Source organism: Rattus rattus, chromosome 17 (assembly GCF_011064425.1).
Source record: "Rattus rattus isolate New Zealand chromosome 17, Rrattus_CSIRO_v1, whole genome shotgun sequence".
In the NCBI taxonomy this organism is placed as follows: domain Eukaryota; kingdom Metazoa; phylum Chordata; class Mammalia; order Rodentia; family Muridae; genus Rattus; species Rattus rattus.
In genome coordinates this window covers 24,859,336-24,887,310 of record NC_046170.1, presented here as the reverse complement: position 1 = coordinate 24,887,310, position 27,975 = coordinate 24,859,336, and the positions used below count along the sequence as shown (strand labels likewise).

The window sequence follows — 27,975 nt, the reverse complement described above, 5'->3', positions numbered from 1 at the left end:
TCTGTCACCCATACCTGAGGTTGGTGAGAAGAATGGATGGAACTCAGAACCACCAGTTCTCCATGGAGACTGCCTCCTGGCTTCTCACATTAGACCCACTCACTACACATGTTTTTTTTGTTGTTTTGTTTTTTGGTACAGTTGCATGATTACTCTCCCTGATGTGCTTGGGATAATATATTGGTCACATAAAATCCAAGTGGGTCAGGATTTTTCCAGACTGAGAGGATTGGAGAAGATCACACAGTGGGGCTTGAGATACGACTCATCAGTTAAGAGTGCATATTGCTCTATTGGAGGACCCAAGTTTGGTTCCTAGAACTCACATCATGCAATTCATGATCACCTGTGACTCTAGCCCCAGGAAATCCCTATACCCTCCTATCCTACTCAGATTCCCATGTGTGTGCTTGTACACACATACACACATGCACCAGCACCTGCACAGGCTCTCTCACACACACATACACACAGAATTGAAAAAAAAAATCAGGGTAGAGGCAACAGCAATGTTACTGGGATCCTGCCCTTACCCCTTTCTGGAGCAGTGTGATTTGCCATCACTTGGGAGGGGCAAATCCATATTTTTGAAAGATCCAGCAACAGAGTGTTGGAGTCCTGAGCCTGACATCCTTGGGAAGCTCTGGAGACAGCACTAACCTTTTCCCCCAGGCCAGCAGAGCTGCTCCCTAGGCAGGAGCCATGAATCAACCATAGGCACTTCTGCCACATTGATAGATTTTCCTGCCACTAGTGCTAATTTCCTGAAAGCCCTTCTTTCCCACCTTCAGCCTCCTCATCAAAAGGAACAAGATCTATAACACATAGTAGTTACTTGGCGAGGTCACAGGCATGGTTATCTACCAGGTCTTATGACTTGAAGAGCTGGAAATGAAAACACTCTGTAATAATAGCTGGAGGGAGCTTAGGCCAGAGTCGTGTTTCACCACTGAGACGGTTCCAGTGTACAGATGAGGAGAAGCAGGCTATGGGAGGCAAGAGGCCTACTTGAAGATGGAACCAAGGTCAGACCCAGACAAGAACATAGTGTTTCCAGATTTTGCTTAGGAACCACGGGGAATCCTGCTCTACAGAGTCACTAGACTTAGCCTTAGGGTTTTTTTTTTTTTCTTCCTGAGCTCAAGTAGACCCATATCCCTTCCCTCCCACTTCTGCTCCCAACCTAATGGCTCTCCTTGAGTTCAAGCCTCTTGACCACAAAGCTGGTGATAAGAGATTAGCTCTCCCCAGGATAGTATGTGGCTCTGGTTGAACTCCCTTTTGGAGCTTTTTCTGAGCCTAGTGGATAGCGGATGAGGTCTCCAATCCAGTGGAAGATCATAAGAGTTTCTAGGTTAGGCTGGCTAAGAGACCTCTGGGTAGAGTGCCTCAGGGCTTACCCTGTACAGAGAGCTGGGGTTGGTCAGAGCTGACCCCCTGCCCTTACCCGTAACTCTTTAGGAAAATAGTATATCTGAAAGCCTTTTTCAACCTGTTTCTCTCAAATGTTCCCAAGTTCTAGACATGAGAATGCAAGAGAAGGGGAAAGGAGAAAAGGAGAAGGGGTAGGGATATTTGTCCCAGAGGACAAAGGACTGCCTCTGGTTAGAGAGAAGACAGATGTGGCACACAGGGAAGTGGTGGTTTACAAAGGTAAAAGAGGAAACCCTGTGTTAGAATGAGATGTTTAATTTTAATTGAGCATGTTAACTAGGTGAGCCACAAGGGACTTTGGATTGCTGGGTTTCAATACTTTGATAGCTGGACCTTGGAAGTTGGCCTCAGAGGAAGAAGTAGCTAAGAAAGGGAGCAGACCTTGGGGGCTGGCTTTAGGAATGTAATCTAACAGTGTTTAGTAAGGCAGAGAGACAGAGGGAGAAGGGCAAGGCCTGACAGAGACATGTTTGCCAGGCTGGGCTGGCCAGACGGAGTCCCTGTGCCAGTTCCAGTCTATGAAGAATAAACTCACTGTCCAATTCTGCACCACAATCTCCTTTTGTCAGCTCTCTCCTATTCCAGTTCTCCTACATACGTATGCAACCTTCAAGATCTTTCTGGAAAGTAACTATGCCTTGAACATGTATGTTTCTGTTGTGGTGCCCAGTGCTTCAGAGCAGGGTCTATGCTTCCTGCAGACTTATGGACCTGGTATGACAGCTGAGCCACATTTCTGGAAATAAACAAGCCAGACTCAAGTCCTCTGATTCCCTGCTCCCCTTGATTGACCAAGCCTCCCCCCTCTCATGTTTGGTTTCTCTACCTTTTTTTTTTTACTAGTTCTTTTAAATGCTCCTTCTGAAAGTCCTTCTAGGCTCCCTAGCCCCACTTAAGTTAGGTGGTTTCCTCTGTGGTCCCACAACCTTCAGCCTATCCATTCTAGCATCCTCCACACCCAGACTCTTGTCAGTGGCCATCCAGGATAAGAGTCTGGTCGGCTGCTTGCTTCCTAGTGCCTAGGCACGATTCTCTCCCAGGTTAGGTTTTCTTATTCTCTGTGCCTGTGTGTTTACCAACTTCAGTCTCTTTCCTTTACTCGACGGCTTCCTTGGTCAATCATTCTGTTGTCCTTTTATCTGCATCTGTTTCTTTCCTCAATTCCCACCCTTTAATTTGCTCTTGCTCTGTTAAGTACCCTAGGTAGTCTCATTACCTCTGTGTGCCTTCATTGATCAGTCTTCATTCCCAGTTTCTCACAGTCGTGGATTCCTTTCAACACAGTTTATGGCACTGATACAGAGAAAGAGGTGCCTCAACTCTTTAAGTGATCCTCTTCTCCCCAAAAGTCTGTACCTGTCAGGCTTGAGAGAGATCATTTGCTGAAAGAGCAAGGTAGGTACTCACTCCTTCCCCCACTATAGCCAATCTGAGAGGAGTGTGGGCATAGAAAAGGCTATCCCAACCAGGCCTCAACCCCTACAGCCCAGGTCCTTGTAGAACATATAGGGAAAGAGTATTGGACTGCAATCTCTCCAGCTAACCCACCTGTGACCCTTCCTCCATAATCATTTCCCACTGCTTCTTAGAGAACTTTCAGCTCCTACCATTATATGTCCTGGGCTTCGGGTCTATCACTCTAGGGCTCTGGTGTGTCCAATGCAGCTGCAAAAGTCATGTTAGAAGGATCCTGATGTGTTTGGCACTCCACATCAGCTCCCACTGCTCCTTTTCCCAGCTCCTCTTTACCTGATGCTTCCTTGGATCTCAGGGCTTTTTACTAGGTTGGGGTCTAAGCTAAAACTCCTGGAACCTCTGCCCTTGCAACCTGCAAAACCCCTGATTCTTTTTGGTTAACCTAAAGGGGCGCGCGTGCGCAAGTGCGTGCATGCGTGCATGCGTGTGTGTGTGTGTGTGTGTGTGTGTGTGTGTGTGTCAGTATGCGTGCCTGTGCATGTATAAATGAATTGTGTTGTTTAGGGCAAGGACCTAGGGAAGGAAGTCCATACATTCATTTATAAGTGTTGAGGACCTTGATTGAGCTCCATACTGCCTACTTTACTGCAGCAAGAGCAAGGACAAGCATGCACTGTGGGTTTCCAAAGCCTGGTCCTGCCACAGTCACCATGAGGGAACTAGTTTACTCACTGCTAACCCAGACCCAGAGAAAATGATGAGGGCCCTGGAAAAGCTAGAATTCACCAGGCGCTTCAGTGGCAGTCCTAAGATTGTGTTGTATTGTCCCAACATTCTCGCTGCTGTAGAATGAATTGATGACTGGCTCCAAGGCACAAACCACCGGTGGGAGGCTCAGGAGTCCTCCCAGCGGCGCGTCTAAATCTTTTTGTTCAGCCACCAGCCTGTCGCTGCAAGTTCCAGGCCCAGGCGCCCAGAAGTCCGCTCAGGCTCTGGACAGGAGCCAGCAACGGGATCCATCACTGCAGTTGGCGAGAGGCCAGATGGCTCGTCCCCGGAGCAACCAGGCAGCTGGCGCTGTGGGTGTGCGGAGAAGGCTGAGACCCGCTCTGGGTAGTCGGAGCCAGCCTGGTGCTCGAGGAGTCAGTTGTGTTGCAGGGCCAGCAGTCAGCAGGAACCTTGGAAGCGCCCTGTTCCCAACACTGATTGGTCCTTTCCCAGCCTGCTTGGCTGTTAATTGCTCCTTTTCAGTGTAGAGGTGTCAGAGAAAAGGAGGGCCCTGACTTCAGAAGCCAGAAGCCAGGCTCCAGTTCCAAGTTGGGCTTCGGTGGCTTTGTACCTGTAGAGTTCGCCATCCCTGCAGGGTTGGCAAGCAAAGATAAAGAGACAGGGTCAAGAGATCGTAGGCAGGGTCTGCAATCTGGGAAGGGACTGGTGGAAGAAGGTACCTTCTTGGATGGATGAGGAGGGTATGGAGCCAGCAGTCCAACTGGCTCCCTTCCACGTTGCCCCTTGGTATTCTAGGCTGGAACCCCAGGGGAGGTCGAAGGTCCTAGGGTTTCCCGGAGCCATTTATTATTCTATCAGCCACAGAATAAGAGTCTGAGCTCTTATTTATGTTCAGCGGTACTTCCTCTAATTTGGAGAATAAACACTCTTCCTTAGGTCTGAGTGAACAGACCTAAAGAGGGATGTTGAAGGAGAAAATCAAAATGGGCGTGGAGACTCATGTGTGTAATCCCGCGCCTTGGAGGTAGGAGGATTGTTATGAGTTCAAGGCCAGACCCAGGTACTTCGTCTACTACAATATGAGACCCTCCCTGAAGAACAGGACAGATAATAGGTGCTGGAGAGATGGCTCAATGCTTAAGAGCACATTTTTCTCTTGCAGAGGACACAGATTCAATTCCTAGCACCCACATGGTGCCTCCAAACATCTGTAATTCCAGTTTCAGCCTTCCGATGCCCTCGTCTGAGGTCACACATGGTTGGTGCACATACATGCAGGCAAACCACTCATATACATAAAAAATTAAATACATAAACCTTTAATAATAGAATAAATAAAAAATTAAAGCTGGAAGAAGGCAGGAAGGTGTCATTTAAGGGCACTGAAATAAATATAGGACCTTTGCAATGGGATTTTGCAGTGGGGAAAGAGAAAAATTTGGCTCAAGTCCCAATATAACATAAGTAAGTGGGAATTTATACTTAACAGCAATTTGGTCAGCAGGTGGAAAAAAAATCACTAACAAGAAGTATTAAAGGTTCTGGCTAAAGGTATCTAATAATGCTTCAAAAATTATAAATTTATTTTATGTGTATGAGTGTCTTGCACTGTTTGGTGTTTGCAGAGGCCAGAAGAGGATGTCAGTCAGATCCCCTAGAACTGGAGGCAAAGATGGGTGGACTAGGAAACAAACTTGGGTCCTCTGGCAGAGCAGCTAGTGCTTTTAAATGCTGAGTCATCTCTCCAGCCCGCTTATCTAACGTGTTTGACCGAGGACAGGCCCAGGTGCTCAGACATCTCCCAGAGGATGTGTAGGATGGGGACCTCCATTCGTTATGGAGGGTGATCAGCTATTGAGTTGGGGGTAGATCCTCTGGTTAAATTGGCTTGGCAGGGCTCTTGTTAAAATTGGACCTAGTTGAGTGTTTTTGTTTTTATTTTTTCTTTTTTTCTTTTTTTCGGAGCTGGGACCGAACCCAGGGCCTTGCTCTTGCTAGAAAAGCGCTCTACCACTGAGCTAAATTCCCAACCCCCAAATTGGACCTAGTTGAAACAAACATAGAACCTTCAAAAGTCTGGCCTTCTTGAAAAAGTGCAGGGGAGTCTGAATTGACTCAATGAAAGTACTTTCTTAGAGGATGTGTCAGTCTATTTTCTGTAACAGTGGGACTGTTGCATTAGTTACAGTAACCAAGAGGCAGAAACAATTCAATTCCTTTTTCCCTCTTTCTAACAACTCAAATATATAATGGATTGATATATACTATGTACACACATGGTTTTCAGCTTTGAAGTGGAACAAAATTGCTACATTCAACAATATGGATGGACCTTATAGACATTGTGCTAGGCACGAAAGGACAAGGATATGAGTCTCTTCTAACTATAAGGTGCCTAAAAGAGTCAAATCACAAAGTCAGAAAGTAGAAGTTTGGGGAGCAGAGACATGGCTCAGCAAACCACAACCAGTTGAGTGAGCACTGACTGCTCTTCCAGAGGATTTGAGTTCAGTTCCCAACACCCCAGTCAAGTCACAACCACTTGTAACTTTAGCTCTAGGAGATCTGACATATCCTCTGGCTTCCATGGGCAGCCACACATATGTGGAACATACATAAATACAGACACAAGGATTAAAAAAAATAAAAAAAAATTAAACCAATCTTTTTTTTTTTTTTTTTTTTTTTAAAGAAAGTAGGTGACTGCAGAGGTAGCTCAGATAAAGGGGGCTTGTTTCTAGGACTTATGACTTTTGTTTGATTCCTGGAACCCACATGGTGGAAGGAGAGAATACTTGAAAGTTGTATTCTGACATTCACATGGGCACAGTAACACACACACACACACACACTCATCGGGGTGGGGATGGAAGGGTAAGACCTAATGGCTGTGAGCATGGGGTGGGTGTGGTGTTCTGGTATCTGAGGGGAGAAAGATGATACACTTGAGATAGAGAAGAGATGAGTCATGCTTTTCTTTCTGTTTGTTGTTTTTGAGAAGGGGTCGTATATCATCTGGGCTGGACTCAAACTCCCTATGGCTGAAGATAATCTTGAACCTGGGTTCTCCTTTCTCATGTTTCAAATGCTGAGATTACAGCATTCACTACTGCCTCTGGCACCGGCGGAATGCTTTGCAGTCCAAATTCCTTCACTCCAGCCCCTCTAGCAAGCACAGCTCAGGAAGCAGCAAGCAGCAATGGCCCATCACTCTGAGGGCTCGAACTGAGATCATAGCCATTTCGCCCAACTATTTTACAGAGGGAGAAATCGAGGATCAAATCAACACATTGTTTTATTGAGCACAATCCCTAGGTACAGGCTTTGGGAGCACCACGGGGGAGATGAGTGTGAGAAGGGAATACAGATTCGGAACCATCGAAGCTTTTCTCCTTATCATAAATGGATTGTCTGGGGCCTCAAGGCCAGTGTAAGCAAGCAGGTTGAATAGAGCAGATGATCAATGACTGCAGGGTACAATGACAGGAAGTGGCAGCCGTGAGAACATTCCATAAGAGAGGGCTGCAGATACATCATGAAGGATAAGAGGTCTTATAAAACAGAAAACAGAGATTGCCTTGAGATGGGGGTGGGGCTAAGGAGGGAGCAGGTAGAGCACAGTGCGATGAAAGGCCCTGCCTGACCTGGTTTAAACAGTGAGATATAAAGTGTCATGGGACATCAGGCTAGACTGGTGGTGCTAAGCCCCAAAGATGGACAAGGGCTCCAGCTATGGCCTGAAGGCAGTCAGGAGCACCTACAGGTCCTAGATTGAGTGGGGAGGACTCTTGGCCTCATATGTATCTAGGGCCAGTCTCCTTGAGGCAGAATAGCTTCCACTTGCTTGGTCACTCTCAGTATGGCCAGTGCTTCTAAGGTTTTTGAGGCTGGCGCAGCCGTCTCCAGAAAGTCATCTGTTTCTCCCTGAGCTTCACACCCACTCTTGTATCGAAGTCCAACTGCAGGTACTTTTCTTCCTTGTCAAAGCGAGGCCAGTAGGGCAGCTCTCTGTCATTGGGGTCCCTGATCCCCCAAGTGGAAAGAGATTCTTGTCACTCATTCGGCTCGTCCCTCTTGTCTCCCTCTCTCACTTACCTTCACTCGAGGAGCTGAGAGCCAAGAGGGCTTTGTGGCAACGATACTTAGATCTTTATGAAAGCATAGGAGAGCCGGGTATGATGGTGAACACGCGAGAGTGCCAGCACTCAAGAGTGAAGGCAGGACAAGGCAGGAGAATTGTGAGTATGAAGCCAGCACAGGCTACATAGCAAGGCCCAGGGAAGGAGGTGGGAGAAGTGAGCTTCCAGGCATTACAAGGCTAGGTAAGATCTGGGTGATCATAAGGAGGATGGTGTGCACAAAGAATGACACTGCAAGGAATATTTTGCAGTGTTTCTCCTGACAGGGTAAGGGGATAGAACTTTACTCTGGGGGCATGATCAAGGGTTTTGAGCAAGAGAATGACTCAGCTAGATGATATTTTAGAACGGCTCCTCTAGTGTCACAGGGCGATAGAGGAGAGAAGGTGGAGCTAGGAAAATACACATGGGGTACCCAAAGCTCAGATCAAGTCCACTTCCACTGGAGGCTATCTCTGCCACTCAAATAGGACCAGACACCTCCTGAGGCTCCCCACGGGACAGCACCCATGGTGCTTGTTTGGAATCTTGCTTTCATAGGGTGGATAGGAGGATGTAGCACATGCCTAGGGCATCCTTGAAGCCCCAGCTTCCAGACTAGGGTTGGATACGAAGGAGAACCTTGGCGAGAAGCCATTGGATGCTTGAGTGAATGAAGAATGTGCATTATGAGACAGAAGGGAGACATTTTAGGGGCAGTTAGGATCCTATGACCAACAAGGAAAAAGAGACTGTGTGGTTCCTGCAGGCCTACTATTGTCTCTATGTGTAAGGGGTTAGACTCACCCAGTGTGAGCAAAGTTGGCCCAGTATTTCATCATCTGGAGGCTGAATTCCTTTTCCTCACCTCTGGATGAGCCTAGGGGCAGGAGAGGATGTGGTATTTTGGAATGAGTAGGGGTGTGTGTGTGTGTGTGTGTGTGTGTGTGTGTGTGTGTGTGTGTGTGTGTGTGTGTGTGTGTGTGTGTGTGTGTGTGTGTGTGTGTGTGTGTGTGTGTGTGTGTGTGTGTGTATGTGTGTGTGTATGTGTGTGTGTGTGTGTGTGTGTGTGTGTGTGTGTATGTGTGTGTGTGTGTGTGTGTGTGTGTGTGTGTGTGTGTGTGTGTGTGTGTGTGTGTGTGTGTGTGTGTGTGTGTGTGTGTGTGTGTGTGTGTGTGTGTGTGTGTGTGCATGCGCTGTCAACCTCCCACTCTGCATCTGGGGTCACGCCCACACTAGGGGACTGAATCATTCCTGTGGTCAGCCAATGGAGGTATGGATCTTCATACATGGTGGGGAGATTAGGGGTCAGGACCTTTGGAGAAAGGGCTCCCGAAGAGATAGGAAAGCTCGTCTCCGTGGTCTGCTCCGTCACTTCGAGGTTTGACAATGATGCCTGGAGCATGGTGCTTGAATTCATACAGATAGACAGGCGAGCCAGCATCTGGGAGTAGGTGGAACAGGTGAGGACTGCAGAGAGTCTCTGCCTGAGTTCCCTGTCTACCCTAAGCACCGCATCCATGGACAGGCAGGGGTTCAGATTTAGAATCACAGAGCACATTAGAACCCTGCCTGCACCAGTCGTCACTAAATGACAGTGGGCAAGCCACTCAAACTCTCTGGGATGCAGTTCCTCACCTACAGAGCTAGGGACACTAAAACCTAATCGGTAAGATTGTGGTAAGGGTCATGGAAGCTGTCATCTTCCCTCTTCTGAGCGTCCTATTCGGGACATGGTATTTAAGGGCCTTCAATGGCTGTCCTCTCCAGTCTCACCTTTGACCTCCCAGACTCATTTTCCCAAGCCCAGTCACCCTGGCTTTTAAGTTGCTCTTAACCTAGGTACTGTCTCTGCCACCCCAGCTTTCTCCCCTAAGGGACAGCTCTTCCTCTGGTTTGTACTGACTTTTCTGTGGAGTCCTGTACTAGCTCCAAGTATGGAGAAAGTGGGGAAAGAGCTGGTGACCCTAGTTGGAGGACCTCAGCTGAAGAGTGCAGGGGAGCTGGGTGGTTGCTCTTAGGGACCCCATACCTCGGTGATATCGCGCAGCTTGGAGTGTGGCATAGACAAAGGTGGCATCTCCGACCAGGTCTATCAGGTGGTTTCGGAACATCTTCCAGTCGTGGTGACTGATAGCATCACTCAAGTACTCTCTTGCCACCAGTGGGATTTGCTCCTCAGTGATATTCTGAGCCAGGATGCAAGACTCACCCTGAGGCCTGCTGCATCAGCTGGGCCAGGGAGTGCACCATTGGCTTGCACCCAACCCCAGCTCCCCAGGACTTTTGGGAATGGAATTTGTAGGAAGGTCTCTATCATGATTTATTCTTATCCCCACTTTTGCTAAAGGATGCCTCAGAGACCTTTCCTATCAGCAACCATCTCATGGGTGTCAACCTCCTTTAGGATTCTCTAAGAATGATCCCATCTGTCTCAGGACGCCCCGCACAGAGCAGGTCCTACATTTTAAAGGAAGTGTGTGTATGTGTTGGGGGTGGGAGGGTATAGTCCTGTTCACACTGAACAACCCTACCCATGGGACCCCTCACCAGCAAAATGCTGCAACTCCAGAGTAGTTTGGTGATGTAGTTTTTGTTCATTATGCGCTGATTTAGCTGGAGCTTCATGAGCTGCTCAGAAGAGAAGGACCCAGGGGTCCTGGATCAGGTCTGAGGTCTTGCCTTTTTACATGCAGAATTCTCAGACAAGACACTTCCCAAGAAAGGCCCACAACCTGTCCTGCTCACTGTCTGTCATTGCTACCTGGTTCTGAACTGAACCAGACTTGGGAGGGCCCATTCTGAGCTAGAGCATTTGCCCTGACCCAAAGAGTAAAGGAGGCCACAAGGATGTATAGTTGTTTGGAGGTTCAGGGGTTCATTACCCCTCTCCTATCTCCCCTCCATCATTCTTGGACAGTTCTCCCCAACAGGGAATACAGGTGACTTTTGCATCCTCAGTGGGGCCAACACGATCTAACTCAGTACCCAAACATTGCCCAGGGGCATCCTCAGCAAACCCTATCCACTCACAAAAGGCAAGGACCACTCGAACTCCGCGCTGTTGACACCTAGAAGGTAGGGTACAGGTTTAACCTGCCCACGGGTCAGGAGCACCACAGGGTCTTCTGGGAACACCAAACCATCCACCACTGGGCTCAGGAACCACACGATCTGCAAGGCCAGAGGCGTTTTTTCCAGCTACTCATCCCACATATCCTCTGAGGGTCTTTGTGACTTGGGTGCTCAGCTCAGCAGGTCTGTGTCAGGAGCTGTTTTAGCTTAAGCCTTTTTGGCAAAAGTCGAGATTGCTCATAATGATACTTAGGAAGGTGAGCATGGAGAGGGACAAGGACAGACGGGGGGACCTGGCTACTTAGACTTCAGGTGCTTGCTCTAGCCATCCCCATAGTTAATTCTTTATCTCTTGAAAATCTTTATGATGTATCATTTCAATGAGGCACGTAAAATCCATTCCATTTAAAATTACACTCCCTTCACCATACCTGGTCCCTTCCCTTGTTGCTGTTACCTCCTAGGAAGCTGAGTAGTTAATTTATTTAAAGGTCTTACTGTCTCTCTCTGGTGGGGCATCAGTTTCACCAGGGAAGGAAATTCGGCCTGAATAGTTCCTCAAGTATCCCGAGGACCTGGCACTCAGTAGGTATTTAAATAAACACTCAAATTGAAGACCATTGCTTACTCACGTCTTTTGGATCTTTATGGGAGTTAGCACGAAAGAATGTCTGTAAAGGAGGGAAAAAGATAAGAATCAAGGGAAACTCCCCCAGTGTGCACCAGAGACGGGTTCCCCGGGGAAGCCTGGATGGGTAGCTATAGCATGCAGGCTGACAGGGAAGGCAACTGGAATGTTATACCTACCATCTTCTTGGAAACAAGCATCACCTTCTCTGCCGGTAGAGCCTTCAGGCATTCTACCATAATCTTCGTACTGTTGTGGTCGCAGCCAGCCAGGTGAGCAATTTTCTGTAGAAGAGAAGTAGTGGTACAGGGATGCCTTTGCCCTTCTCCCCTCTTTCTAAGCTCTGGGAGAGGAGTGATGCTCACCTTGGCTGACTTCAGTGGATCGCGAGTGATGAAGGCTTTCAGTACCGCAGTACCGCTCTGGGAAATGGCTTGATGGAATAAGCCCTGGGCTAGGGGTGACATCAGCTGTAGGGATTAGAAGCAGAGTAGCCATGAGATCCATAGACAGCGTCACTTGAGTTGTTTGGGGGTGCCTGCCTGACCAGTTCTGAGTAGCCTGAGAGATCTTGGAGGGAGCCGTAGGTCATGGACTAGAGCCTAGACTTAAAGCCAGCGCCTTTCAGTTTCTGGCCTATGCAGAGGTCTCTAGAGGTCCCAAGTTGATTGGGGGATATGAGAAGTATGAATAAGAGGGTCTTTCTCTGTTACAGGTTACAAATGCAGGTAGGTAGGTAGGACCCCATCACCACAGCTCCAATTACCTGTGCTGACAGCTCTCTTGAAGAAGTTAGATCTTTGGATATTTCAGAATTTATGTGTCTCAAACCTGCTCTAGTCAGTCTCAAACTGGGTAGAACCCTTCTTTTGACATTATCCACCCAGCTGGGGAGGCTGTCCCTCCCCTGCTGTCTGCCACATGCAGCTATTCTAGTCTTGAACATTTGGCCCTGTGAATCACTCAGCGATCATCCTCTGTTCTCCATTCTTCCTGCCCTCATTGTCTCTTCCAGGATAAACCCTGACCCCTCACCCCCCAGCTGGTCTCCAAGTCCAACCAAGTTCCTATTTCTTTCTAGTTTAGCTCTGTGCAGTAGACTGGGAGCCCTCTCTAATCTACATCCAATCTGATCATTTCCCTCCTTAGAAGCTGTCGTTGTTCTCAGGAGAATGACTGCAAGCTACACATTTGAGGCCAACCTTGTTTGTCTTCATAGCAAATTCCGGGCCAGCTTGGTCTAAATACCAAGTCTGAGGACGGCAAGGGCAGCAGAGTGAGACAGTGTTAGCAGACAACAAAAAATATCCAAGCCAAATCAAACCACACAGCAAAACCTATCCTGGCTCGAGAGTTCACTCAAAATAGTTCTGTGCATCACTGTTTTTGTTTGTAAGGTTATTCATTTATTCGGTTAATTAATTTGTTAGTTTTGGACAGGGAGGGCCTTGCTATGTAGCTCAGTCAGGTATTTCTGGTCTGCCTTTGGAATGTTACAGATCTGCCTGCTTCTTTGGCTTTTTTTGGACATAGAGTCTCATGTTGTCCATACTGGTTTCAAATTTACTACGTAGCTGAGGCTACCCTTGAATCTCTCATCTCCCCCAAGTTTTTTTTTTAAAATTTTTTTTGATAAATCCTTTTTTTTTTTTTTTTTAAAGAAAATGTGTATTGGCATTCTGCTTGTGTAAGGGTGTCAAATCCCTTGGAACTGGAGTTACAGACAGTTGTGAGCTGCTATGTAGGTACTAGGAATTGGACCAGGTGGGTCCTCTGGAAGAGCAGTCAGTGCTCTTAACCTCTGAGCATCTCTCCAGCCTCCCTACCTCTAAGTTTTTTTTTTTATTTGCTGTTTAAATTCATTTTTTAATGTTTATACCTTTGAACTATTATTTGTAGTCATAATTATTTTCTCTTCTTGCTATTTTATTTATAAGTTTAACAGCTACTAAATTTTATCAAATATTTTTTTATTAACTTGAATATTTCTTATATACATTTTCGAGTGTTATTCCCTTTCCGGTTTCGGGCAAACATCCCCTCCCCTCCCCTTCCTTATGGGTGTTCCCCCCCACCCTCCCCCATTGCCGCCCTCCCCCAACTGTCTAGTTCACTGGGGGTTCAGTCTTAGCAGGACCCAGGGCTTCCCCTTCCACTGGTGCTCTTACTAGGATATTCATTGCTACCTATGAGGTCAGAGTCCAGGGTCAGTCCATGTATGTATAGTCTTTAGGTAGTGGCTTAGTCCCTGGAAGCTCTGGTTGCTTGGCACCTACCTCTAAGTTTTAAGACTACAGTACGTAACTTTTTTTTGAATTGGGGGAATTAAATAAAGCAATACACATAAGATATATAGAAGAATACCTGTCACATAGAAAGCACTCAGGTTGGAGCCTAATTTCAACTGTGGCTTTTGAGACCATGCTTGATATGATAACTCAGGTCATCAGCCTTGTCAGCAAGCACTTTTACTTACTGAGTCATCTCAACGACCTCTATGGGTGCTATTCTTGAAGAGAAAGCATCTTGACTATGAGCAGCTGTCCCCTTGGTGGACCCGCATATCTATGGACATATAGGTCTGCACACATGTGTCTGTGCAGTGTAGGAACATGCTGGCCTATTTCTCTGCTGATCCAATGGAAATCGCGCTCACCAGTCCTGAGACGCTCATAGCTCCTGCCGACTGGCCAAATAGTGTTACACTGTCCGGGTCTCCACCAAAAGCTTCGATGTTCTCCTGCACCCACCGCAGAGCAGCTATCTGATCCAGTAGCCCCCAGTTCCCGCGGGCATGGCTGTTGCCCGTGCTAGGCACACGAGATTCATGGTCAGACTTCCAAACGTCGATGGTCAGGATTCAGAGAGCTGCCAATTCGTCCAACCTAAGGCTTCCTTAGACTCGCACGGTTGAGATGGTATCCAGCGCCCGTTAGTTCCTTCCACAGTGTCAGGCCCGACTCATGCCACCCTCTATACTCAGTCCCGCCCACGGGTCACGCCCCTTCCGTCAGTGCCCCCCTTCTGCATCTGAGACCACTAGGTAGAAAGGTGAAGGTTCCGTCCCTGGTACAAGGCCTACCTGAAGAAGCCCAGGATGCCCAGCCTATACTGAAGAAACACCAGCACCACTTTCCCACGGGCCGCCAACTCTGAACCTTCATAGGTGGAAGCCGAACCGACGAGGAAGGCACCTCCAGGGAACCAAACCATCACCTAGGCAAGAGAGGTCGTCTAAGCCTGCGTTAGGCTGTAGAGTGATGGAGTACAGTAGGTAATAGAAAACAGTACTCACCGGCAGCAGAGGGTCCCCAGGTGCGAGTACTGGGGCATATACATTCAGGTAAAGGCAGTCCTCGCTGAAATGCAGCCACTCGTACTGTTTCCGCGTGTTTAAGTACATGGATGTTATCTGCCCCCAGGATTCCTGAAGGCACCTGTGGGCGCACAATGAATTTAGATTGGTGGTGAAGAGGAGGATTTCCTCCCTGGGGGTCAGCAGTGAACCTAAGACAAAAGACTGGCAGGCTCTGTGCATGTGTGCATGCCTCCTGAAGGTTCGTTGTTGTTTTTTCTTTCTTTTTCCGCCCCTCCCCCCACATAGGGCCACCGTCTTGCCGAGACTGTCCAATCTGTGTCTGGACACACACAGCCTCAAGCTCTCCTCAGTCCTTCAAGTTGTTCTTTTTACTCTTGAGGACACTGATTAAAACGTGATTAAAAACAAAGCAAAACACAATTCAGAGGAGACCACGGTGCCGCCCTTCTTAAAACCCTCCCTGTGGGGCACAGTGGCCAACAACTGTATTTAAGGGTATTCTGGGCTGTGTAGTAGGTTCCAGGACAGTCTGAACTACAGCGAAGAGCTGCCTCCCCCAAACCCCTTTCCCTGGCTCCCCACTGCCCTCAGAGAAAAAAAAAATTCAGACACCCTCAGTCCAATTTAGCTCCTCCTTTCCATCCGGTCATCTCATCTCACCAGCCACCTTTGTTCCTGATAGGCATGGCTGCTCGCCTGCGATTTCCAAACCCCCGTGTCTCTGTGCCTTCTGCCAAATGCTTCCTTCCTTGCCCAGCTCACTCCCACGTCTGTTTCAGACCAACTCAAATGCAAGCCCCCTTATGGGCACTCCCTCTGTGTCCCACAAACATTTTTCCACTCTTGACTGCAGAGCTGGTTGAAATTATCTCAATTAATTGTTTTTCTCCTGGGTGATTCATCCCAGGACGATTTAAAGCAGGACGGCAGTGTGTCCTGACACCCAGTAAGGGCGATCTGTGGACTTGAGGGGTATTTGAAGAGTGTGGGCTATATGGCCACCTCTTCAATCCCCATTGTTGGCCTAGCCCCTGGAATGGTTATTCTCATATGTCTGGGGCTGGCCTTACTTGATTGAGTGCAGGAATACTGGTCTGCCTGCTATCCCTGTTAGTTCTCTTGTCCAGCCTACCTCCCTCTTTCCTGTGTCCTTCTCACAACACTTCAATCTACCTCACCCCAACCTGTTGTCTCCCCCTCCCCCCGTTTGCCAGCTCTCTTCCTATAAGGAACTTGTGTGTGCTGGTGCATATGTACATACATGTGGAGGTCAGAGAAAAGGTTCTGGTGTCATTCCTCACGGAGGCCATCTGTGTGTGTGTGTGTGTGTGTGTGTGTGTGTGTGTGTGTGTGTGTGTGTGTGTTCTGAGGCTTGAACTCAGGACCTCACATTTACTAAGCTCATCTCCCCAGCCCAGGATCAATTCCCAATCTATTGTTCTCCCTCTACCTCACCTGCCCTCCTCAAAGGTCACCAGCAAGCAGCCTGCCTATCTATCTATCTATCTATCTATCTATCTATCTATCTATCTATCTATCTATCTATCTATCTTGCTTCTTTCCTTCCTTCCTTCCTTCCTTCCTTCCTTCCTTCCTTCCTTCCTTCCTTCCTTCCTTCCTTCCTTCCTCTATTTCTAGACAGGGTCTTCTGTAACCCAGGATGGCCTTGAACTTACCATGTAGCTGAGGTTGACCTTGAACTCTTAACCCTCCTGCCTGCACCCTCAAGTGCTGGTATAACAGATGTGTGCCAATGTGCCTGGCTCTGAAGCTCTGTCTTTGATATTTGCTTGGCTTCCTTCTCCTTTGAAAATTTGTAGTGCCAGGATCAAATCCGGGTCCTTGGGCATGCTAGGAAGGACTCTGCTTCTAGCCAACGTTTCTGTTCCTGCGCTTGACTTCTCTCTCTCTCCTTTTTCTAATTTCAAAATTACTTTTATTTATTTGGTTGTGTACACGCACATGCTGCCTCAGCCTCCAAATTACTGAGACTATCAATGTGTGTGCCATCATGCTTGGTAGCCAAATGAAGTTTTTATTTGCCCAAACCTACTTGCCCTTGACTTGGGAAATGACAATCTTATTCTCTTGAGCAAAATGTTGTCGTCATATTAAATTATCTTTTCCATCATGAGGCTCACACCCAGTTCTCCAAAAAATACCAGAATTCAATCACTTCCAGCGTCCCTGTAGAAGTCATCATTTCTGCATCGCCTCTTTCCTTCTATTGTTGCCTTATAGAATGGTCTGAGTCACCCACAGATTCTTACTCTTGAGTCTCTAAGATTCAAACTTCCCTTGTTCTGACAGTTTGTTCTGAGTTTCAATGACTGACACCCAAATGAGTATACAGTGAGCACCCTTGTTTCCAAACCTTCAATTTTAAACAATGGTTACCCCATGTTCTGATGACAGGGATTCCAAACAGTAACTAGAGAATGATCAGAATGCCTGCGACTTGAGTATATGTATATAGCACATATTATATGCATAATATAATATATAATTTATTATATGTGCAATACATAATATAATACATAATATACGACACATAACGTATACCATATTGTATGTGGTAGATGGTATATGTTGTATGGTATATGACATATGGTATATACTGTGTATGTATACACACACATACATTTTCAAGCCCCAGAATATATTGCTTGAATTTGAGCCTGTACCTCACCTATGGTTAGCATAGAGCAAAACCACCTTTGATACCTACTTATCATGTCCCAACAGTGGAACTCTTCTTAAAAATAGGCATCAAAGTGGGAGTTATAGGACGTTCTCCTCCTCCTCCTCCTCCTCCTCCTCCTCCTCCTCCTCCTCCTCTTCTCCTTCCTCCTCCTCTTCCTCCTCTTTCTCCTCCTCCTTCTTCTTTTTCGGAGTTGAGGACCGAACCCAGCCAGGGTCTTGCGCTTGCTAGGCAAGCTCTCCTCCACTGAGCTAAATCCCCAACCCCTCTTCTTTTTAAAATATCAGCTGACACTCAGATTCTAAACCCTGTGTTTTAATCCGCTGATGCTGAACACTGTTAATGATTGCCACACAATGTTCTGGACAGCAGATTATTCAGTAGTCTGAATAAACAGTAAATATATTTGTTTTGGCTGAACTGCCAAGCCTGGGGCTTCAAAGGGCAGTCCTTGTTCAAGTCTTGCTATAAGAAGGCTGCAAGCAGCAAGAATGTCAAAGCTGAAACAATCCTTGTAGTTCTCATCTTGGAGCGCCCTCTTCAGGTAGTAACTGGTAGTGCCGCGTGGGTTTATTAACGAAGCTGGACAGGTCTGGGATATGTGGATGAGAACTGGTGGTGGTGTCCATTTGGGAAATTCAGTTTCCCAGAAGGTCCTGGGGCACAGCCAGTCACCACATCCCCCTTGTATAGATTTCTCTCACTCTCATGCTAACCTAAACATTACAATCAGTACCTTAAATTTGGTCTAATCTCATTACAGAGATTTCGAAACTGAGGCCAAGAATAGGCTCCAGGTTTCCTATAGTCACAGGGTGTTTCTAGTGAGATACTCTAGGCTCTGGTCCGCTCTGTTCCTCAGGTCTGCATATCTACCAGCACACAATCCTCTGGCACTTACGAAGGGGGGTAGGTGGTGGCATCTCTGATTCCGTTCCAGGGTAGCGGGGGCTCTGGAGGAGCAAACCTGCGTGTGCCCACAGGAGGTTGAGAGAAGGGGACTCCCAGGAAGACTCGGATGGGTGTGTCTCCCACATGCACTTGCTTTCCTTGTAGGATCCCATGTTTGGTGATCAGGAGAGGTTCCTTGGTGTGCAAAGCACCTGGGAAGAGAAGAGGGACTGTCACTCTGTCTCATGATTCTCAGCCATGGATTCCATTGTCCCCTCTTTCTTTTCTTTCTTCTCTTCTCCAATCTCTTTCCAGAGTCTCACTGTATAACTCAGGCTGGCTTTGAACTCATCATCCTTCTAACTCAGTCTCCCAAATGCTGGAATTACAAAAGTGTGCCACCAGACCCAGGTAGCTGCTGTTGCTTGCTTTATATTGGTACATACACACACACACACACACATACAATACACCCATCTCCACACACATATACAATGCACATACACAAAATATACATACATATACTCACATACATATACATATAATATCCATATCACAAACCAATGATTATTTAAGTACTTCAAAATCCTACGTTTATGAGCATTTCACATGCGTGTACATCAGTGCAGAATAAGGGGTTGGGTTCTCTAGAACTGGAGTTATAGACGACTGTGAACTGCCGTGTTGGTGCTGGGAATCGAATCTGGCTCTTTTGGAAGAGCAGCCAGTGCTCTTAACTGCTGAGCTATCTCTCCAGCCCTGAGTCAACTACTTTTTTTTCCTTTTTTTCGGAGCTGGAGACCGAACCCAGGGCCTTGCCCTTGCTAGGCAAGCGCTCTACCACTGAGCTAAATCCTCAACCCCAGTCAACTACTTTTTTTTTTTTTTGGTTCTTTTTTTCGGAGCTGGGGACCGAACCCAGGGCCTTGTGCTTCCTAGGCAAGCGCTCTACCACTGAGCTAAATCCCCAACCCCAGTCAACTACTTTTTAATGCGTGTATGTTCATGTATGTAAGTGCATGTAGGTGCACAAGGGTGCTTGTGCATATAGAGATTTGAGGTGGACATCAGATGTCTTAGTTGATTGCTTTCTACCTTATGTACTGAGACAGGATCTGTCGTCCAGCCCAGGGTCTGGTTAGACATCTTGATCCAGAGATTCCCTCTTTCTGCCTTCCATGGTTGGGGGTTGCAGGCAGGCAGGTGAAACCATGCAGCCTTTTTACATTGTTTCTGGAGGTCTGAATTCTGGTCCTTATGTAGCAAGTGTTTTACCCACTAAGCCATCTCCTCAGCCTAGCTGCTTCTTCTTCTTCTTACAACAACAAAACAACAAAACAACAACAACAACAACAACAACAACAACAACAACAACAACAAAATACCCTGGAGGTTTAAAAATAACAATCGTGTATCTGTTTTTTTTTTTTTTTGTGCTTTCTATCAGGACTTTCTTCATTATTTAAGATTTCAAAGTCATGCTGGTAGGTACATGAAAGTTTGTGTCTGCTATACTACCCATCTCTCTTTGAGTTATTTAATATCAATAAAAGGAGCATTCATCTATGTTTATTTGTGTATTTGAGGTTTTTTTTGAGATGTTCTCTCAGTTATGTAGTTTTTGTCCTTTCTTTTTTTTTTTTTTTTTTGGTTTTTTTTTTCGGAGCTGGGGACCGAACCCAGGGCCTTGCGCTTCCTAGGCAAGCGCTCTTCCACTGAGCTAAATCCCCAACCCCTTGGCTGTCCTTTCACTCTCTTATCTAGACCAGGCTGGCCTCAAATTCACAGAGATCCACCTGCCTCTGCCTCCCAGGTGCTGGGATTAAAGGTGTGCACAACAATGCCAGGTTGAAAGGGACATTTATTTTGACTTTTGTGTTTTATTTATTTATTTTAAAAAAGATTTATTTATTTAATGGATATGGGTACATTGTCACTTTCTTCAGACACACCAGAAGAGGGCATCAGATCCCATTACAGATGGTTGTGAGCCACCATGTGGTTGCTGGGAATTGAACTCAGGACCTCTGGAAGAGCAGTTGGTGCTCCTAACCGCTGAAGCATCTTCTCCAGCCCTTGACTTCTGTTTGATATGAATACGACTACACATTTTTCCTGGTTGCTAATTAGTTTTCTGATGAATCTCTTTTTCATATGCTCCCCCTCCCATGTGGTGTGTATATATATCTTTATGTTCCTGTAAGTGTGCCCGGGATGTTTGTACATATGCATGTGGAGGCTAGTGGTTGATTTCTGGTGTCTTCTTCCATTGTTCTTTACCTTGTGTTTTATTGAACCAGAGTCTCTCATTGAACCCAGAGTTTGCTGAGTGGCTACACTGGCTGTCCAGTACCTGTTTCTGTCTTCTTCTTCAGCATTGGGGTTACAGTCATGCACTGCTGTGCTTGGATTTTGATATGAGTTTGGACATCTAAACTCAGGTCTCACACTTCTTTACAAAGTACTTACCTGGCTGAGTCACCTCCTCAGCCCCTGCCTGGTTCATTTCTGGGATGGAATTGTCCATACACATTTTTACATATATATACCATGCACCTTTGCATGTGTACACATGCAACATGAGAAACACATGAGAAATACATGAGAAACACACAAATGCATGTCCACCAGGAATATACATATACCTACAAGTGTAACTATAAATGGTTTATAATGTATTCATCCATAGTGTGTATGCACTTGTTTTAAACGCACGCACGCATGCACGCTGCAAGCATACTCAAATCATAGACAGCTTTTGGAATAGGTACGAGATAGACTAATTGAATCCAACCTTTGTCTGTGAGCACTCTCTTTCTAGGCTCTTATCTTGCCCCACTTGTACTGTCAAGGGTTGGTGAGGCCTCACACTCTTTGTCCCTTTCTAAGTGCCCTTGTCTGTTTCTCCCTCTCCTCCCTTATCAGAACAGAATTGCTCTTTGTTCCTGTTCCCTGGAACTCATTCACTAAAGTGACAGGAAGCAAATATGACCCAAGTTATTACATATCCTAGCCATGGATCAGAATCACTTAAGGACTGATGCAAACTATAGATCCCCAAGCCAGGCAAGGTAGCACATACCTGAAATCATAGCTCTTGGGAGGCCGAGGCAAGAAGATCATGAGTTCGAGATCATCCTTGGCTACAGGAGTTCAAGGCCATTTGGACTTCATGAGGTCATGTCTCATAAACATCCAATCTAAACCAAATTCTTAGGCCCTCTGCCTCACAAGTGAGGGGACTAAATGTGTGTATCACATCCAGGGGACGTTTGCTTTTATTTTTGATTCTGAGACAAAGTCTTGCAAAGTATTGCAGCCCAAACTGACCCCCAACTCATAATCCTTGCTGGACTTGCTGTACATCTGGCAAGCTCTAGGCTCAGTGAGAGACCTTAAAGGAAAAAGGCAGAAAAGGATAGAACAGGACATCCAACACTGTCTTCTGGCTTCTGCTTGCAGGAGCATATCTATATACATGTGTTCACATACACCACACACACATGCATGCACATGTGGAACAACCCTTGTGATCCTCCTGCCTCAGCCACATAAGCACTGGGCTTATAGATGTGTACCATCTCCCGGTACCCCAAATTCTTCTACACATCAAAGGCTCAAAGGCTCACATCACATATAGAATGTCTCGTGACTGGTGTACACCATGGTGTTTGTTGACTCTCCGGTCTCCAGGGAGCCAGTCACAATCATGTGAAAGAGTTCTAAACTGCTGCTGAGGGGTGGTGTGGTGAGTCAAGTGTCAGCTGCGTTACCCAGAGGGAGAACATAATAAGCACTTAGTATAGGTGCTGCCGAAGCGAGCACAACAGAAGCACTTAGGAAAAGAATATTCTGAACCAGTTGTGGTAGCACTCGGGATGCAGCGGCAGGAGGACCACTAGTTCAAGGCCTGGAGTTCAGGGCTGGAGAGATGGTTCAGTGGATAGAAATATTTTCTGTGCGAGCGTGAAGACCTGGGTTTTATTCCTTAGAGCCCACATAGAAGCTGAATACATGGCATAAGTGTTTAATCACTCTGCTCTTAGTGGGAGACTGGAAGTGGAAACAGGAGAATCATTGGAATCTCTTGGGCCAGTTAGACTGGCAAACCTAGCTGGGGATTGGAGAAAACAAAGAGGCCTTGTGTCAAACAAGGGGGAAGGTGAGATTGCTTTCTGAGCTGCATTTACATACACAAGTATGCTTCCCCTCTCTCATTCTGTCTCTTACTCATGCACTTTGTCTGTCTGCCTCTGTCTGTCTGTCTTTGTCTCTCCCCTATACCCTCCCCCCCACACAAACTTTATACTAGGCTATACAGTAAGACCTTGTCTGGGGGAAAAATAAAAATAAAAAACCCACAGCCAACAATACAAAATAAAAATCAATATTCCTGGGGCTGGAGAGATGGCTGAGTGATTAAGAGCACTGTTCTTGCAAAGAGACCTGAGTTCTGGTCCCAGAATCTGTTCTTTGAAATCAGTATTCTCTGAACTGTGAAAACAGTGCATTAGCCATCGTATAAGATATGCACACAGCAAGATGCTCATACATTACCTGTACAATGCTATATGATGCTAGTTATACATATCCTTGTCTGATCAGGATCTAGAACATCCCTAGCAACTGATGGGCTACTTAATTAAAGCAAAAATTGATCTGAACTCCAGTGGCTACTGGAACCTCATTCGTATCTGTGAGCTAAGCAAAGTAAATAAAAACCCAAGCTATAAACTACTCTCCATAAGAATTTAAGTGGAAAAAATAAGTAGCGTATAAAACTGCAGGGCAGGGAGCTGGAGAGATGGCTCAGGGGTTAAGAGCACTGACTGCTCATCCAGAGATTGTCTGGAAGCCCCATTCCAGGTTATCTGACAGCCTTACTCAGATACACATGCAGGCAAACACTTAAAAGTAAAATAAAAAAACAAATTAACAACAACAGCAAAACAGTAGGGCCAGTAGGATGGTTCAGAGGACAATGGTGCATGGTGTAAGCCTAATGGTTTGGGTTTGATCTCTGGGATCCACTTGGTTAGAGGGCAAAAATGGACTCTTGAGACTTGTTCTCTGACCTCCACAAGTGTGCTGTGGCACGCACAAGTAAGAATACACATACACACACATGTACAAGCACACACATACACAAGCACACATGCACTCACGCACACACACATACACATACACACTCAAGAAGTATAATTAAAAGATCTTAAAAATAAAATTGCGTACATGCTAATGTCACAGCTATGTGTAAATATACATACCACAAAATGCTAAAAGCAGTTTTATCAAAGCTTCTCCAAAACAAAACAAAACAAAACAAAACAAAACAAAACAAAACAAAACAAAACACAACACAGGCTGGAGAGATGGCTCAGCAGTTAAGAGCACTGACTGCTCTTCCAAAGATCCTGAGTTCAATTCTCAGCAACCACGTGATGGGTCACAACCATTGTAATGAAATCTGATGCACTCTTCTGGTGTGTCTGAAGACAGCTACAGTGCACTCATATAAAAATAAATAAATCTTTTAAAAAAACAAAGCAAGGGCTGGAGAGATGGCTCAGCGGTTAAGAGCACTGGCTGCTCTTCCAGAGGTCCTGAGTTCAATCCCCAGCAACCACATGGTGGCTCACAACCATCTGTAATGGGATCCGATGGCTTCTTCTGGTGTATCTGAAGACAGCTACAGTGTACTTATATATAATAAATGAATAAATCTTTAAAAAAAAACAAAGCAAAAGAAAAAACTCATGTAATTTTTTTTTAGGCACAATAAATTTACAATAGAGGCCAGAACATGGTTACTTTGGAGGTGTTAACTGAGGAATGGCACATAGGATACTGGCAGTATTCTAGATTATGTATATATACATACATATATATGTATGTATATACATATATTCAGATATGTACACCTTGCTGTATGTATATCTAATACCTTAATAAACAGTTGTTAACGTGTTATGTTGTTTTCACAGTTCAGAGGATAACACTCATTTTAGAAAGAAGGACGCTGAGAAGAAAGTATAGATAATAATGAGGCCATATAGGGCACAGGGAGGCAGAAGTGGGATTCCTGCTTAGGAGAAAAAAGGCAGGAAGGAGTGGGGAAAGGCTAGAAAGAGGGACAGGGACATGTCATATTCTCAGGTCCCCCACTGATCCCAGGAGGAAGGAGGCACAGTGCTCACTTTGCAGAGCAGTCCTGGGATTCAGAAAGGACAAATGACTTCCTCAGACTTCTCGCTGGTATCACACAAGTGCTCTGAAACATTGCCCTCCACTTGCCTAGACCTTGTCTAAGGCCCGCTGTTCAGAAGCGGCTGAGCTGGGACTGGCACCCCCAGTAGAGGTGAAGATCTTACCTAAGGCTGTCTGGACTACCAGGCACAGGGTGAGGCTCAAGTCCAGAATCCACTTCATGTTCCAGCCAGCTTCTGCCATGGGCTGCGGTGATGCCTACGCTTCTGGGATCAGAAAGGAGCTCTGAGTACAGTGTGCAAGCACCAGAAAGTTCTGCCTTTATCTTCTCGATTCCCATCATCAGAGGCTGGGGCTGGAGGAGTTATGACCAGCTTCTCCCCAGCTGTGGAGCCTTGTCCCTCCTCCTTGGGGTGACAGGTCACACTATATGATTTTGACTCTTCAACCAAACTGGCTTGCCTGCAATCCCTGCCCAGTTTGCTCATTTGGCAATGGCTTACAAGTTTGGCTAGTACAAGTTAGGCTTCACCCATTGATCAGGAGAAGACCGGAGCCCTCAGGTGCGCTCCCTGTGGGTTTAAGAGCCCTGGGCCTCCCTGACTGCCCTTGCTTTGTGCAGGCTCTTGTGTGTGTTCCTCTGCCTGGGGTTTCTCAGACAGGATTGTCATAGAGGGTCAGACAGTGTCAGGAACAGAAAGTCAGTGTGGAGACTATTCCCATTCTCACATTCCAGCTGGAGTAAAGACCTAAAGGCAACCATGAGTAGGCTCAATCACTGAGACCAGGGTAGCTGAGTGAGGGAAGGTTCCCTGGGAATAAAGGTTGACCTTTGTGGAATCAACCGGAAAAGGGAGATCGGGCCTGATGCTTGAGGTAGCAAGTGTGGGGCTGGATGGCAAAAGATGGGTCCATTTTTATTAACAGGTCAGGTGGGAGTCCTAGAGCTTGGAATACCTTTGGGAAATGGGTATCTGGGGGTTTCTGCACTGGGAGGGTAGAAGGTAAGGGCACGTCTTTCTTACTGACCTCTGGTGTCCAGCTCTGTAGGTCCAGCAAGTCATTGTCATGCACCATTTTCTCAAGGTCCTTTCATTGAGTTCTCAGAAATGTCCTTTATTGAGATCCTTACCCACACTTCCCATTCCTGTGGCTTCTCCTCTCTCCTCAGGAATATGATGTTCACTGCCTAATCATCATTGATTGTGCTCCATACTCCACTAAGGCAGGCCTCAGACAGGCTCAAGGTCAACAAGGTCAACGTGGGAACCATCTGGTATGGTTGGATATAACCAATTTCCGTGTAGTCTGTTCTCCATTCACAATATTAGGCTACAGTGTCCCATTCGCTGGTATCAGGCTCTGGGCTGGACAAGCCCCTCCATAGTGGGCACTGTTGTTCAGTCTTATATTCCTTTAAGAATGATCCCCATGGGAAGCTGGGAGAGATGATTCAGTAGGTAAAGTACTTGCCACACAAGCATGGGTATCTGAGTTTACATTCCCAGAATCCATGTAAAGCTGGGTGTGGTAGCATGCATCTATGCTCCCAGTGCTACGACAGTGAGATGTGAGGCAGAAACAGGAGAATCCGGGTAGCTCATGAGCCAGCTCAGAAGGTGTACACAGCAGAAAAAGCCAACATGAGGAGCCCCTCTTAAACAAGGTTTAAGGTGAAGACTGACACCCGAGGTTGCTCTCTGACCTCTAAATATGCACCATAGTACATACTCACACACACTCATGTAAACATGAGCATGCATGTGCACACATTACACATACAGACACACATAAGCCCATATACACAGAGTGAGGGTGGGTGGGAAGAAGAGGGATTCACAGCAAGGCACCAACTCCCAATTTCTACCCAGTACAATCTCCTCATGCCCTTTCCAGCCTCAGATGGCCAAGGGGTCTGGGAATTATGTTCACACTCCCAGACAATTTTCTAGCAAATTCCATGTGCTGATGTGGGGCTCATCTTCCGTGACTTGGGTCTCAAAGGCCGTGGAAGCATCTCCTCCCTACCACACCCTCACTGTTGGCTAAGTAGGTATCTCATCTGATCACAAGCAAGGTAATGACACAATGTCTCCTCAGGTACGACATGGAGCAAGAGCCTGGAAATGGCCTATGTCCTTTGAGAAATTTGATCTGAGAGACTATCCAAAATACACAACGACTTGTTGACAGGTTGAGTCTCATAAAGCCTTGTTGACAACAGCCTTACTCCAACGCTACTGGAAAGGAAGCAAGAAGAAACAGGACAGCTACAGCAAGGACGTGATCCAGGGTTGGCAATAACGAGTTTCATAAGCATCTGCAGCATTAGCCATCATAGTGTGGTGGTTGTGAGCTAGGCTGCTTGGGTTTGAACCCCAGCTCTGTTGCTGTGTGACCTTGGGTAAATCGCTGGAAAATCCATACAAGAAGGGCACTAAGAATCTAAGATTGCAGTAAGGATGACTAAGCGGATTATTGTTCTTTTGAAAGATGTGGTCTTTATCTTCCAGTCCCAGTTTCCTCAGTGCTAGGATTACAGGCGAGTGCTGCTTCATTTGGCCCAAGTAAAGCATACTTTCAATATTGTAAGGTCCGTTGTCTCTGCTGTCATCAAAAGTAAAACACTTCAGTGGTGTCTTTGAAGGATGGGATCCAGAAGTCCCTCCCAACTGCCAGATTCCAAAATCTTGGGATGCCCAAGTCTCTTACATGAAACAGGGAAGTATTTGCACATGACCTATATGAACCCTATACTTCTTTTGCAGTACCGGGTTGACCCTGTGACTTGTATGTGCTAGGCATGTTTTCCTTCTACCACTGAGCTGTATGCGCAGTGGAAGCCCCAGCACCTTACTTTGATTTTGAGACAGGGTCTCCCTAGACTGCCTCAAACACACTGTGCAGCTCACACAGATCTTCAACTTGAGATCCTCCTGTCATGTACTTGCTGAGATTGAAGTGCGTACCATAATTTTGAGATTCAAATGTATCATTCATAGACTACTCATGAGAGTCAGCACAGTGTAAATGCTGGGAAGTGGTTAATGGCCCACATCGCTTAAGGAATAATGACAACAAAAACAGTCTGTGCCTGTGTAGAACAGACACTTTCTATTTTATTTTTAATTTTGATTTGTTGCACTTGCATTTTAGAATATATCTGATTTGCACTTGGTGGGGCCTAGGAATTCTGAAGTTGCAAATATGCAAGGCAAACTGGTGCACGAGGAAAGGCCAGTGTGGCTCAATAACTCCAACAGGTAGATTTGGAAGATGTATGTTGCATAAGCCCAGTACGGCCATGCAAATAGCAGATCAAAATATTCTAGGCTGGTGGTTCAGGCCTGTAATTTAAGCTATTTAAGAGATTAAGGCAGGAGAATTAAGGAGGCTGATGTGGACCATTTAGTGAGACCTCATCTCAAAATAAAAAAGGAACAGGGAGGGTGAGAAG

The 27,975-nt window shown here is 46.3% G+C and overlaps 1 protein-coding gene across 2 annotated transcripts; it reads right to left on the bottom strand.

Annotated features, from left to right (window-relative positions):
* Positions 1 to 6,859: 6,859 nt before the first annotated feature.
* Positions 6,860 to 24,914, bottom strand: Ces4a (carboxylesterase 4A). 2 transcript variants are annotated; one of them, XM_032887962.1, is made up of 14 exons: positions 24,683 to 24,914; positions 18,322 to 18,523; positions 14,696 to 14,837; positions 14,483 to 14,616; positions 14,057 to 14,210; positions 11,766 to 11,870; positions 11,580 to 11,684; positions 11,405 to 11,443; positions 10,731 to 10,871; positions 10,248 to 10,328; positions 9,730 to 9,886; positions 9,013 to 9,141; positions 8,505 to 8,577; positions 6,860 to 7,602 (listed from the first exon to the last, which is right to left on the bottom strand). In XM_032887962.1, exons 1-14 carry the CDS (start codon positions 24,759 to 24,761, stop codon positions 7,452 to 7,454), a joined length of 1,692 nt encoding a protein of 563 aa, XP_032743853.1. In that variant the 5' UTR covers positions 24,762 to 24,914; the 3' UTR covers positions 6,860 to 7,451. The 2 variants fall into 2 exon arrangements, with proteins under 2 accessions (XP_032743853.1, XP_032743854.1); XM_032887963.1 differs by lacking the exons at positions 8,505 to 8,577; positions 9,013 to 9,141 and having other exon boundaries at positions 7,437 to 7,602; positions 24,683 to 24,740.
* Positions 24,915 to 27,975: the final 3,061 nt, after the last annotated feature.

What these genes read in the sequence shown, in the direction of transcription:
- Ces4a (XM_032887962.1), bottom strand. Translation starts at nt 24,761, where the DNA reads ATGGCAGAAGCTGGCTGGAACATGAAGTGGATTCTGGACTTGAGCCTC. An exon ending in CCCATAAAGATCCAAAAGAC is followed by an intron (nt 10,872 to 11,404) that starts GTGAGTAAGCAA and finishes CTGGCCTTGCAG; the next exon opens with ATCGTGTGGTTCCTGAGCCC. An exon ending in AGCTGCGCGATATCACCGAG is followed by an intron (nt 9,142 to 9,729) that starts GTATGGGGTCCC and finishes ACCTACTCCCAG; the next exon opens with ATGCTGGCTCGCCTGTCTAT.